The sequence below is a fragment of the Sceloporus occidentalis genome, unplaced genomic scaffold (assembly GCF_023333645.1).
Source record: "Sceloporus occidentalis isolate IW3139 unplaced genomic scaffold, rSceOcc1.0.p SCAF_2, whole genome shotgun sequence".
Classification (NCBI taxonomy): domain Eukaryota; kingdom Metazoa; phylum Chordata; class Lepidosauria; order Squamata; family Phrynosomatidae; genus Sceloporus; species Sceloporus occidentalis.
In genome coordinates, this window is record NW_028316982.1 from 43,061,803 (window position 1) to 43,076,579 (window position 14,777).

The window sequence follows — 14,777 nt, forward strand, 5'->3', positions numbered from 1 at the left end:
TACTGAGGTGTAAAAGCAAATATCTGGTAGCATTGGGGTTTGTACAGGTGGCCCCTACCAGTTGGTTAACTAGACAGATCTTTAGGGAACCTGACTCTGCAGCTACATGCTATGCTGTGCATTTGATATTTTATGGTGTACATTTATTGCTTTCAACTTGCTGTAAGCTGCCCCAGTGTTTTTACAGTGGTAGGGTGCAACATAAATACTTTCCATAAATAAATAAAAGTGAAAGATTGAAAAGTTACTGCAGAGTGTTTTGAAGAAGGGCACTGGATGATACAGTGGGTTGCTTCATTTGTTTTTGTGTCTAATTAGATGATGTTTTTCTAAAAGCTATTTTTATTATCATCATAGAGTGTATAAATCAAACTATGTAGAATTAAGTGACTAGAGTTCCACTGAGATCCCTGTAGTGATGGGTTTTGGCAGCCTTACAGCCTCTTCTGTGTCTGCTCCAACACGTTATTCAAGAAGCTCTTTTAAGCTTTTAACTGCCTTTGTTTTCCCCACTGTGGTTTATGAAGGCTGAAGTTGCCAACTTTGCTGCATTGGGAAGGTTAAAAGCATGTAGTCCCATGCTGTTTCACTACAATACCCGCTAATACCACTTGGCTCCCATTTTGTTCTATGAGCTGCCTGCCTGTCAAATTTTAAGACCCACCTCTCCTTTATCTTGAAGTCCCACCTGTAGACTTGCCTTGATCTCTGACCTCTGTAGTTTTTCACAGTGCTTGCATTCCCTTCCTGAATCCCGCCTCCCATTTAATCATTGTCACCCAAATCCTTGTAATTATGGGGTTGAGCACTGTGACAAAGGTTTCTTTTTGTCATTCAGGTGAGCTGTTTGTGAATATCAGCTTATGCCTAGCATTCCTCAGGCATCCTGAGAACTTCCCCTGCCCTCCCGATGGTGCAGTAATGAGTAGTTGGGTGGGAAGCAAAAGAGGGGAGTATCTTTTCTAGACAATAGGCCCCAGCAGTCTCCCATCCAAAGCAAAAACTCAACAGGGTGACCAAGGTAGAACTGAAGCAAATAGTAGGTTGGGAAGCCTTTATTAAAAGCTAATAAGCTGTAATTAGAAGAACCAAAAAGTGTCCTTGTCTTCCTTTTTAGCTTCTTCATGTGGAACCTTTTCCCATGCAGTGCTTTTATGTTTAAACAAAATAAAACAGGATTTTTCAATGTAATTTTCTCTGTTTATATGTAGAAAGATGGTACATAAAATCTATTGACTGGAAGTGTGTGAGTTGAATTTGATGGAATATGTTACCCATTTAGCTCATGGTCATTTTGGTGAAATTTATAGAGGGCAGCCCCACTCTTTGGACTCCAACTCTTATCAGCCTAGCCAAAATGGGCAATAGTCAGGGATGATGTGAATTTGGGATCCAACGATATTTGGAGGGGTAGAAGTGTCCAATCTTTGCTCTAGAAAGGACAGCTCATGAACTGTGTTATTGTTCTTAAATACTTAACAAAAGAGAGAGAGAGAGAGAGAGAGAGATTTCTATGCTGTACTTTAATATGAATTCAGTTTGCCCTTCAGATGCTTGGACTACAGCTTCCATCAACCCAATCCAACATGGTCAGTGGTAGACAGCTATAGTCCAAAACACTTAAGGGCTGCCATGTTGGAAAAGGCTGTTATATAGTTTATGATGTGCTTATCTAACAGCTGGAATGATATGGTATAGGCAATATTCATGGGAGCACAAGTAATTTCTATTACTTTTAATCCATGCAGGATCAAATTCTGTGTTGATGTTCATATTTCAACATCACAATATTTTATGTCAAGTATATATAAGGGGGAAAATCCTCTTATGTATAAGGTTAAAAATCTTACATATTCTTGGGGGGGGGTCATTAAATGTGCTTAAACTGGAATGAAGGATAAAGAAGGAATATGTAAGAGAGCATGCCTGTATTTCTGTGCCTTTAAGTCTCCTATCACAGTGACTTCATCAGTTTCATATACAGAGTTTTCTTAGGCAAGAAATACTCAGTGGTGGTTTGTCATCCATACAGATCCCAAAATTTGTCTATGATGGCCATGAACATTCTAGTTCTGGCAGTGAAAGAAGGAAGAAAAAACAAAGACCTTATGAATTCATGGGGGGGGGGGGTTAAAAAAAAACTAAAGAGGGAAATTTTGAGTTATACTTGTTAACAATATTTGTCCTTTGTGTATGTCCCCCTTGTGGGCCAAACTAAACCTGAAGAACCTGAGAACTTACATAGATGCTGGGAACAACTCAAGTTTGGAGTTGCTTTTAACCATGTGAAAGTATTTTCCTTAACAAAGACTTTTCTTTTATTAGATTCTTTTTAGATCTACACTGCTACAGTTCATTAAAAACCCTTCTTTGGAAATTAAAGTTATAAATAATATGTCTATAATGTGTTGTAAGAATATGAATAGTCTTAATATGCATTTGTAGAATAATATGTTATTTATATGCACATGTGTGGAGTGGAAATAGCTTGATCAGGTATATGTGTGTAATTTATATTTAAATATCAACTAGATTTCACTTGCATAACTGATGACTACACATATAAATACCATCATTGCCACACACATGTGCAGCTTTTACACAAATCTCAATTAATCTTTCCAAATTTGATGCACACATGCTTCCATTTTGATGCATAAACAAAAAAGCAGCTTTTTTCCAAATGTACAAAGTTGTTTTCCTTGATCACAAAATATAATGCAGTCCAAGTAACGTGGCAACTCCTTGTGCTTCAGGTAGGTTTAGGTTAGGTCATTGACTGTAGCAGCAAAGAAAACATGTTTTGGCAGGTCTACTAATTCAAATGTTGGCAGGTCTAGAAGACTTGCTGTTCACCATTATGTAAGGCATTTGTTTTGATTTGTAATGCTCTTTTTCATTCCAATAGACGGAGCAAGTACAGTAAGGCGAAGCAAGAAGCAGATGAGGAGAAACATTTGAATCAAGGTAAAAGGCAGTGATGCTTGCTTTGTTGATCTGGTTCACAAAGCATGTCCTTTCAGTGTGTTTTTGGAGGGAAAGAAGATGTTTCCAAAATAGTGATCATTCATATATATATTTTTTTAGTTTGTAAACTTTTTTCTCTCCAAATCTGAACATTCGTTCCCTTTGCATGTGACACTGTGGATGATTCATTTTTATTTTTATTTTATTATTTTTTTGTAGTTACATTTATCACACATATGTACCTTCTTGAAAAAGAAGCACCTAACTGTGTATTGGTAGCATAATTCTTGCATAGATCTAGGAAACAGGAGAAAACGTCTTCACTTGTGGAATGCTCTATTGCTTAAAACACACTCTAGTTGTTAAAAAATAAAAATAAAAATAGTAAAAGCAGGGATAATTGATAAAGATGACAATTACAAAAGCAAACAGAACAATGCCTAGATAGGTACATAAGCCTTCAGTTGATGGTAGAAATCTCCAATACAGAAGCTTGTCTTATGTCAATAAGGAGATGGATTTGGGTTCCATCTCTAAGATATCTCATTATGTATTTATTCCAAATTCTGAAAAAATCTGAAATCTGAAACACTTCTGGTCCCAATCATTTTGGATAAGGAATACTCAGTCTATATAACCGTATTAAAAACATATGCTTTAAAAGTATTTTTAAAATTACACAATACACTGTAATTTGCAAGTCCTGCAGCCTTTTGCTAAAAGTCTTTGCCTGCTGCTGGAAGAATTGTAATGTAAGGAGGACACCATTTTAGCATCCCTAGGGAGGAGGTTTCAAAGTGTAGGGCCTATGCTCCATTTCCCCGACATCTATTCCATGATAGCTCTGTAAGCCAAACTTTCAAGATTTTAGGTTACAAAATCACTTCAACACTATACCCATCTGCTTGTATGTAAGCCTCATTGGACTCAGCTTGGAACTTATTCCTGAATAGACAAACATAGAATAGAAAGCTGATTGAAAAGTGCCTGTCCACATAGAAATCTGATGCCTGACTATGTGTCTCTCTCAGCTTATGTGCATGTATAGTATTCCCTCTCAAGAGTGTTGTGCTGAATGGTGTGTTGCTGCTGGATATACATGTGGAAAAACTATCATGTCATTAACTTGTTCAGTTGTCATTGTCATTTTACTATTTACACAGGTTAATGTGTAAAAAAACTTGTTCCTTATGGGGAAAAAAACACTGACATTTCATCCTCCGAAAACATTTTTTGAACAGACTCTAGGAGGGATATATATGATTTTGTTTGGGGATCATTGTTTTGGGGTGAAGTATGTCTTTCTTTCTTTCTTTCTTTCTTTCTTTCTTTCTTTCTTTCTTTCCATCCTCCAAAGAGTATTCCTATTCCTCCTATTATTTATTTCTTTGCATACAGAATTTCTGCAGTCATACTTTCTGGACATTTCCCTATTGAGGTTGCTTCCATATGGGCAAAGAGATTAGAAAAGAAATGTAATATGAGACGTGCCTATGCATTGTTGTTTCTAATGTAACCTGCTAAGAACACAAGCCGTGTAATAAAACTCAAGAACTTGCCTTTAATGTATTTCATCTATCAGTGATATTTATTCCCAGGGCAAAAACTGATTACTTATTTGAATATGTGCAAAGAAAGAAAGATACTCTTTCCCTTAATAAAACTACATCATTGAACCTTTTCAAATGCATATTTTTCTTCATTCGTCTTTCACGCACCCTCTGCAGACATGTGTCAATGCCCCTTTATTTTTTTGGCTGATGCATGTAAAGCATTATTTTTGACAAGATATAATTGAATTGCAGGTGTTAGGACATATGTAGATCCCTTCACATATGAAGACCCCAACCAAGCTGTGCGGGAATTTGCCAAAGAAATTGATGCTTCTTGCATAAAGATTGAAAAAGTCATTGGTGTTGGTAAGCTAAAGACAGCATAATATTAGCCAAAATATGGTTTTATAATGATGGAAGGCTTATTAGGATTTTAATGTCCTGCAATTACTTAATTATTTTTATGAAACTTTTATTGAGCTGATTTATTTTCTACTTTTTTTTGGTCAAATATTTTCAGGCTGGCTTTACAAATGTGTTTGAATAAAACTGTGGGACATGAATTTAGTTGTATGAGATCACTTTGGGGTTATTTTGCTTTTATTGGTAATTTATTGTATTTTACCAAAGAAGTAAAATAGTAAACAAAACAAGACAAAAATATGAATCCAAAAACCAGAAACTAGAACACATATATCATAGCCCAGGCTGAACCTTGTCATAAGTGAACACAAATCTTCTCCAATGTTAATAAATGGGCTGTACAAACAGCCCCTAAGGGGCGGCATGCAGCCACCACTTTACTGGCAAGATCGGGGCCGTGACCACTGCATGCTGCGGCCCTGATCCGGCGTCTGGAGGGCAGAAAAAGGAGCCGCAAAATGCAGCTCCTTTTTGCGCCCGCTAAAGGGCGTCACAGCCATGGTGGTGCAGCTTTTTGATGCCCTTTTGGCACTGCATCATCTAGATGCAGCACCAGGGTCATGTCACAATGTTGTGCACCATCTAGAATGGTACGCCATGTCATGGTGCGAGGGGGCGGTCTCACAGCGTCCAGCGTGCGGACACTCTGCCATGACTCCACCCACAGGCTGGCAGCTTGTGCCAGTCTGTACCGGGCCAAAATCAACAAAGGCAGATTTTTTTGGAATGAAAATCATACAAAAATTGTACAGTGTTTATTGTGCATTAACAGATCCGCTCATGGGTGTCCCGTCATGTATTTTGCCCTTCTCTACAGGTGAATTTGGTGAAGTTTGCAGTGGCCGTCTCAAGGTTCCAGGAAAGAGGGAGATCTGTGTTGCTATCAAAACTCTGAAAGCTGGATACACAGACAAACAGAGAAGGGACTTCTTGAGTGAAGCCAGCATCATGGGACAGTTTGACCACCCCAACATCATCCACTTGGAAGGGGTTGTTACAAAATGTAAGTAGGCCATGATCTATTACACCATGTGTTACCATGTCTTTAACCAGAACAATTTCAAACTCACTATGAAATTAAATCTGTACAGGGCTTTCTCCTGTCTTTCTGTGAAATGACAGATGGGATAGATCCACTGTTAGCTAATAGGAGGAAATCAGTGCAGGAGGAGTCATTAATCTTGTCAGCTATAAATGGTTTTATTGTCACAATGATACCCTATCTCCAAGCAATCCATGCATAATTTTACAAGGAAACATAACACTACAAGGTTTTTGAGGAAGGATGCTTGGGTTTGAAGGGTTTTTGCCCCCTTCCTATGTCTTTTTATTGCTATACCAAGAGGGCATTTTTGAAATCATCTTTTAAGATCAAAGTGAGATTTTATAGGGTTGAGGGAAGCAGGTAGTAATCAAAATTGATATAGAGTTTTATAAGAGTTACAGGACAGTAAACTTGCAATATCGTATGCTTTAAACCTTTAGACACAAATGCAGAGAAGGCAAACCTTTCAAAAGAAAACAATTCTCATTCTTCCTTGGAGACTTACTTTGTATGTACTTTCTGATTTCTTTATGTGTTTATTTCCATTTTGAGCAACACCTGGTCAAGTATGTTCCACTCTCCTCCACCACCCCACAGATGCTATTAGCATTCACTGTGCAAGTCAACTGTGGTCTCACTAAGAACAGAGTGAAACCTCACAGTCAAGATTTTCAGGCTTGAACTGATATGCACCTGTGAAGTTTGTATCGGCCTGCCAGGTTTGTATCAGCCTGAGGAAATGTATGCTGTAGAGATCCTGTTTGACATGGCCCTGCTCCAGATAGATCACTGGGTATAGCTGTAAAACGCAATCAGGCCAGTATTGTTGGAAAGAGAATAGTTATTTAGTTTTCAGGTTGTGTTTTATTTTATTAGAAATGAAGGTCTTACTGGATGGCTTGGTTTGTCCAACAAGCCATTAAATTTATAGCTACAGTTTATCAGTGTTTCCAGTTAATCTTGAAAGTTGCCAGTTCCAGTTATCTATCTTATTTAAGTCCTATTTTAGTCACATAGGCCTGTTACATACGGGCCAGAAAGTACGCGCAGAGCTTCCGCACCCCCCTAACCTTAGTGCGCGCTCTGCGCACACAAAATGGCAGCGGCCGTTCCACACGGCCGCCCCCATGAGGACGTCATGACCGCTGGTTTGGTCCGCTGGGCGCAGCCTTCACACGGCTGCGCCCAGCAGACCAAAGGAGAAAGGGGCCAAGCGGCCCCTTTCTCCTCCTCCCCGCCACTGCGGGGTGTCCTTGGGGCTTGAAGCCCCAAGGACACCCCTTTCCAGGCTGTGGGGAAGGGGCCTTTTGCCGCTTCCCCGCAGCCTGAAAAGCGGCGTATCGGGGCCTCAGCGGCTGCCGCTCTGGACACTGAGGCCCCGATACACCGGGGAAAGGGGCGGGTGCAGCCCGCCCCAAACAGGTGGTCTGTAACCCGCCCTAAGGAGCTGTGATGCACAAAATTATCAGGGATGTCCCAATGGTGCACTTCCACTAACAGATTGTAGAGAAAGAAAGGCTGCTGCCTGACTCCCTGGGCAGGCTGCGTTGCCACCGGGGCCTGGCGCCACGGAGACCTGGTGCGCCCCAGCATGCCTTGCTGGGGCACGCTGGCCTCCAATTGGCTGGTCGAGAGGGGAAAGGGAGGGACTTCCTCTTGATGGTCGCCCTGGTCCTCTAGGGCTGCCGATTGGTTGGCTGCTCCTGGAGGTGGGGCGATTCCCCTCTTGGCCCCCACCTTTGCTAGTAGGCCTATATAAAGGTCATGAGGTGTCCTCTCTGGCACCATTTCTGCTCGGCTCTGCTTCAGTGCAGAACCGAGCTCTTCAGGGAAGCTAGGCTAAGGGCTTGCTCCCTCCTCCCCTCGGGGCTGAGACCCCTCTTCGGCGGCGCCCAGTGGCGCGTTGTTGGGAGCGGCGGCACACGGACACGCGCGGTAGTTGGTGGGCTCTGCCCCTCCCCCACGCCGTTTTTGCACCCTTTCTGTGGTGGCGCCCACCATTTTGTTTAGGCCTGGGGCCTAGAAGGATTCTGCTCCTTATTCTTTCACCCTTACCAGCACCTCCCCTTCAACAGGCTAGACTGTTTTTTACGGTTGCTATATTCTGGGTGTGCAGATCTTTTTGTTTTACCCTCTGTGGGTGCAGTTTTTTGCCTTTTCTTGTCACTGAGCTGTTTTATATTTGTTGACGTCATCATGCCTCCTAAACCGCCACCTGCGGCTTCTTCATCTCGACCTTCTACTAGAGGATAGTCAGGCTTCTCCAGGCACTCGTGGGCTAATTTGTCTTCTTCACAGAGACCTTCTGCTTCGGTTTGGCAGGCTGGCACCAGTGGGGCCAACTCTGCCCAGGCTCATGAGCCCAGCCTCCGAGTCAGTCGAATCCCAGCTTACTATCTCCAGAGGTGGCAGCCAATCTGTCTCGTTCCATAGTAAAGATTATCCAACAGGCTGCATCTTCTTCCCAACCAGCAATGTCAGAGCTGTCTCATTCCATTGCTGAACTTATTGCAAAAGCCACTTCGCCCTGTCAGACAATCGATACAGAATCTCCTTCACTTCAGGCACTTGACAGTTCTTCTGGAGCCTCATCTTCCAGCCAAGTTCCTTCGGAAGCTCGCGATGAGACCCCTGTGGCAGCGATGCACTCAAGAGTTGTGTCATCATCCAGCTCCAGCTCAACGTCATCATCATCTTATAGTTCGGACGGTGAGGTGTTCGACAATGTGGATGGTGCCAACAGATGTAGATGGCACAAAAAAGGTCACAGATCCAAGAAAAGAACTCGACGGGCTCATTCATCTCAGGCTGCCCAAGGTGCTTTCAATGCTGTCAATTCACCTTTACCTTCTGGCAGAGATCGCTTTTGTGTTGAGCATGCCTTGGCACCAGGCCTGCCACGTTGGGCCATCAAGCATCATACCTGGCGACCCGGTCTTCATGGGGTTTGGGTGAACCAGGAAGCACAAGGGTTTTCAGTTTGCGCACCTGGAGAGCGCCCTCCTGGCTCGCATCTACCTCGCAAAACCAGAAAGCTGATTCTCAGGGGCTGTTTTGTGGATGTCTTTGGCTTGGTTCCTCTGACAGGTCAAGCAGCTTTGGCGGTCACCTCTACCAGAGGGAAAAAGAAGGCCCCCCTTTCCCCTCCGGTTGACCACAATTTTGACAACTGGCTAGAAGGTTTCACCATTTTTAGGGCCGTTATTGTCATGGCCTTCTCTGAGCGGGCTTGGCAGCTAGACAGCCATCTGCTGCATGTCCTTAAGGCGAGAGAGTTCGCTGGTGATTCGGCAGCTATTGCGTATGATACGGCGTTTCGCCAGCATGCTTCCCAGAATTCCAGAGAGCAATGGCATCACCTTCACTCCGAAATTTGGCTGTTGGAAGTTGGAACTCAGGCGGTGCTGCCTGCCTCTTCCACTTGCTCTGCTCCCTCTGTTAGTCTGGGCCTTGTTTGCCGAGATTTCAATGTTGGCAAGTGTTCTCGCCCGCAGTGCAAATTTAATCATCTTTGTGCTTCTTGCAGAGGCCCTCATGGTAGGTTGTCCTGCCCTCTAGCCCCTCCCACATCTCAGGCCTTTCGAATCCCTCGCTCTGTCTCTCTTAACAGTGGGGGAGCTGGCCCTGCTCCTAATTAGCTGTGTTTGAGCTGTGGTTGTTCACCTGGATCGTGTTGGTACCCCTGTTACCCTTCCTTTCACATGTGCATGTTTGATCATTGGATCTTTATATACTGTTTTTCGCTTTATTTTCAAATTGTTCAGTTCATTCACTTGCAGGTTCGGGCCAAGCACCAACATTGCAGTTATTTGCTGATCCGCTGCCAAGCTGAATGACTGCGGTACTGGTTTCTACTCTAGCAGCATTGTGGTGGAAACTGGCTTTTCATTGATGGACATTATGCGTTTCTTCAGATGTGCATCTGCCAGGCTGAACGCGTTGATATGTTGGCAGCTTCAGCCAATTTGGACTTTATAGTTTTTGGCATGGGTCAGGCCGGCTTGGCAGCTTCTCTGAACCCTGTTGGTGTTGCTTGCGGGGTAGGGTTGGCGGTGGCGTTTCTTTGGAACGGCCTTTGTGGCGGCAGCAGAGGTTCTGGATCTGGTAGGCATGGTCTATAAGGTTGCATAGCACCATATCGGGAGTCCCTATGGGACACGGGAGCGGTGAGGACATACGTTGTGATCATTGCAGGAGCCATAACATGACACCACTTCCCGGTGACTAGGGGCTTTAATCAAATGCAATCTGCGGGTTGCATGGATACGAGAGGGCGTTAATCTAGCCCCTAGCTCTTCCCGAGGCCTTGCTTTATATGACATGCCATTTATCCTACAACGGCGGGTTGTAAGGTGATCCAGAACTCATGCTTTTAGCCAACCCTACCTTTTTGCTGCTGTTTGCGTTAATAAAGTTGTGGCCTTTCCTCCACATGTGGCTTTGCGTTTTATTGTGGCGACGCCCTCCCAGGCAACCCTTCTTTATTTTAGCCACATATTCACCCCTGAAATCCATGAGAAATTATCCACATCTTATTTTCAGGCAGCATGGAGGTCTACAAGATGGAGGAAAGAAAGTTTGGAAATGTATTCCAGTGGAACATTGGATTTAGCCATATATCAAGAATGGAAATATTAAATAAATAATATGTGGGCTGAGAAAAAAGATAATACGTTCTTGCTTTCTCTGTAATTTTGCATTTATCTTTATAAATTTATTAAAAACACTTTTTAATAAAATCCAATAGCATACAGTGACATACTGTTTATGTTTCAAGTCACAAGTATTGGCATTGTTAAAAAAAACAAAATCAATCAAACAAACAAAAACTTGTGAATTTTTTGAATCAAACTGCTTTTGGTTGTAGCATTTAGGGTCTCCTGAAGTTTCACACAAATATAAATTGACAAATAAACAGTTTATTTTAAAATGTTATTTCTCTTTTATTAAGCTATATCTTTCTTTGCTCTAGAGGCTGTATTTTCATACCACCTTAGTGAAACAGAGACTTAACAGGGGGATCTTTGTATTGAAATCCCACTGAGGCTTTTGACCCCCAAGCTGTTACAGCTGTAACAGTTATAAATGACTAGATAGCATTTGCATAATGCACTTGTCACTGCAGTAAAATGATTTAAAATTCCCAACAGAAGGTGGAAGGCTGAACCAAGTCATTCTGTTGTCTTATTCCCTCAAGTTTATGTTTTTGCTGCAGACCAACAGAGGCACCTCCAGGCTGTAGCCCGTCACCATTTGGTAAACAGGGTTGCATAAGCAGATACTCATCTCAATTTTTTTCCTGTAGCTTTACTGAGTCTTAGTGATAAATGGGTACATTGAAGACTTCTCAGCTTACAACACAAGATAGATTGTTGGGGTCATTTTGATGTGTTGTGTGTGTGTTTGTAAGAAAGTGAGTGAGTTAATGTGGAGAACAGGATAGTACTAATTCATTATTAATGGTGAATCAAACATTTTTGATAATTGACCTCAGGATGACAGCACAAGTTCTGAGCTTGTGGTCAGACTTTGTAGGTAGATACTTTGGATCCATTTTTCCCATACAGTTAATTTTACAGTCATACTATGGTGGTTCCATCAGGACAGATTAATCATTGCCTCCGTGCATCATACTTTCAATGTGAAAATCATGTTCTGTTTTTTTAGAACAGTAGTGGAATCAAGGTCCATGAGATAGTGGATGCCTTCAATCGCCCAGTAAAAGAAAGGGACCACCACAAGCTGACTGCAGAAATCAGAGTCCAATAGGATAAGAAAGTACTTTGACTCTATAGATTTCTTTCTATCACATCAACATTCTTTTGCTTAGGTGTAAAGACGAAGGGAGCTATGCATTAATATATTCAAATGAGGAGTGTCTCTTATTTCTTTAAGTTGACAAAGTACCTTTTGATTGCAGAAGGTTAATTAAAGCCCATTTAGATCTATTTGTTCTGTCAAGTGACTCTAGTCACAGTTGCAAAGAGTAAATGACATGGGGGAAATATGCAGATTGGGTCTGAGTGGGCTCCACTCTCACTGATGAATATCAGGAGGGGTGAACATTCATATATCAAGAGAGTGATTTCTACAGCCTTTTGCCTTTAAGTATTTGAATTGCTGGCCAGAATTGCTAAGCTCATATTGATGCAGCTGCACTAGATTTTTGCACACATAGAAAGTGAGGAAGAGAAAAACCTTTGTTAATGCAAATAAGATAGTTAGGGCTACAGATGCCTGATTTTCAATTCACAGACAGACTAGTTTGCATGCACAAATGTGGAATGAGACCAGAAAACTGAATGGTTTGGCACTGGATTCAAGTGGCAAGGGAGTCATGAACATATATATTCCAGAGAAAAACTGACCTTCAACCAGCTGTCCCTAACCAAAAATTTAAAAAACCAAAGGTGCAGAATTTACAGGATAATAATGTTCCTTAGCATATTGTTTTCTAATCAAAACAAGTTATTTCTGAAATAGGAGCTCCTAATAGAATTGCAAGTGGAGGCAACCTGCTGAGTGAAAAATGTGCTAATGTAGAAACAATTATAAGAGCTTTTCAATGTGAAAGTATTTCACAGGAACCCAGTTTTTGCTAGCCAAACATTTGAACAGTTCTCACTGGTGGATATATACTCTTTCTTCAATGGAATTTTTATATTTTTGCCTAAACTAGATCTCTCAGGTCAGGAATAAATCTTGTTTACTTAAAGAAGATCCATAGTTATTGCAATACTATTTATCATTTTGTAATGTAAAATGTTCCAGCCAAAATGACCTAAACATGGGAGTTGTTTCATCCTCTCAGCCATTTTGGTTACCTTTTTCTTCACATTCTGAAATCATGAGTGATTAGGGAATGTGTCTCTAAATCACACTGACACATTGCCACCTCAAGGAAGGAAGGTTACCTAGAATGCTTTGAAATAAGTTGTGAGTCCCAACTATGGTAGACATTTTGAAAATGGCCGAATAGTAAGCTAACAGTTTTAAATCCTTTTCATGGGTCCACCCTTTTGGGATCTAGCAACTGGATTTGGGCAATATATTTACAAAATTATTTTTATAATATTAGTGTGTGGATAATATGTATTAATAAATATATTAGGAGATAACATTTAATTATAAAGGATTCACTATATAATACTTAGTCTAACATAGGCTGAGAGTAAGCAAGTGTTCATTTTCAGCTGAGCATATTTTTTTATTAAATTGACTGTCTCTGCAGTAAAGAGAGTTCATTGACTAATTTGTCCATACCTCCTTCAGTTTGAGGAAATGGATGAAGCATGTTTTTACATGACCAAATAAAGGCTATGAATTAAGTAAATAGAAGGGAAATGACTGTTTATGCCACACCTGAATATCCACTTACAGCTGACAGCCTGCATCCCTCAAACCATAACTTTTGATTTCTCTCAGCTAAATGCCTACGGACATACAAATTCCCTAGCAAATGATGCAATTATCTTTACATTACTCCCAGTGCAAATAGACCTATTTGGGTCTATTACAAGATTGCCATTTCTCTTTAGTGAGCAATTATGGATTCTTATATTCTCTGGAGACGGTAGTGTATACCATAGTTAAAGACCTTGTCAATGAGTCAGCTAAAGTGTTAATCTTCTGGCTGGAGCTCTCAAACACTCCAGCCTTGCATTATTTCTTTTCTGGCACATTCTAGCAAAGTAGGAAGCCTTTTGGATTGGGTATTGTTGTTTTATTTATTTATTTAATTCTTAATCTTCTGCATCTATGAATTCTGTCTTTTTTCTCCAAATTCTAGGCAAACCTGTCATGATCATAACTGAGTATATGGAGAATGGTTCTTTGGATGCTTTTCTCAGGGTATGTACCTTCAATATGATGAAACCAGGGCAGGATATCTTTACTGGCAAGTGAGACTAAATTATGCTTCAGAGATGGTTACTGGGGTGCTTTTCTACTGCAACTGCTGGGAGGGGTGGAATGGTAACATGGAGGTGAAGCAAAAAATACTAAGCCCTAAGTAATCCATGTTTAATCAGAAAGGTTTAATTAAAATATTCATTAAAAGTCCTACATTGCTGTATGTTAATTAAAACTAGGATATTCCACACATCCCAAGAAACTAGTACAAAAGCCACTGGACTAGATGATAAAGAATAAAGTTCAGTAATATAATAACACATTGTTTTAAAGATATAGGGGCAAAACAAATGGCCCCAAAGGGGTGGCATGACACTGCCCCTGAGAGAGCCAGGTCAGGGCTGCGGCAACCACACGCTGTGGCCCCAATCTGGCCAGCTTCCACCCCAAATAGACATGGGAAAAGTCTGCTCCTATTTGGGATGGAAAAAAGTGTCCCTTTGCCTCTGTGCTGGCATGTAATTGCCAGCACAGGTTCTGGGTGATTTGGGGACATGGCATATCTAAACGCCATACCCTGGGCTGTCTGTTTCGGTCCAGAGTTGTTGTTCCTAAACTATGAAGCAGTGGCCATTGAAGGAATGGGACCTAGGGTAGGGAGGGAGAGTTGCATGTTCTTTGCCATTGCAAATGTTATATTTATATATTTATTTATTACAGAAGAATGATGGCAGATTTACTGTAATCCAGTTGGTTGGAATGCTTCGTGGCATTGGCTCTGGAATGAAGTATTTGTCTGACATGAGCTATGTGCATCGAGATCTAGCAGCTCGAAACATACTTGTCAACAGCAATTTGGTCTGTAAAGTTTCAGATTTTGGCATGTCCCGTGTTCTGGAAGATGACCCTGAAGCAGCCTATACTACAAGGGTAAGGCA

The 14,777-nt window shown here is 41.4% G+C and overlaps 1 protein-coding gene across 2 annotated transcripts in view; it reads left to right on the plus strand.

Annotated features, from left to right (window-relative positions):
- The window catches only part of EPHA4 (EPH receptor A4), a 190,617-nt gene that overhangs the window by 151,579 nt on the left and 24,261 nt on the right, over positions 1-14,777 (plus strand). For both annotated transcript variants that reach the window (XM_089509243.1, XM_089509244.1), the window contains exons 9-13: positions 2,909-2,967; positions 4,773-4,886; positions 5,761-5,946; positions 13,778-13,839; positions 14,560-14,769. In XM_089509243.1, coding sequence (XP_089365369.1) covers positions 2,909-2,967; positions 4,773-4,886; positions 5,761-5,946; positions 13,778-13,839; positions 14,560-14,769 — 631 coding nt within the window. The remainder of the gene's footprint in view (positions 1-2,908; positions 2,968-4,772; positions 4,887-5,760; positions 5,947-13,777; positions 13,840-14,559; positions 14,770-14,777) is intronic.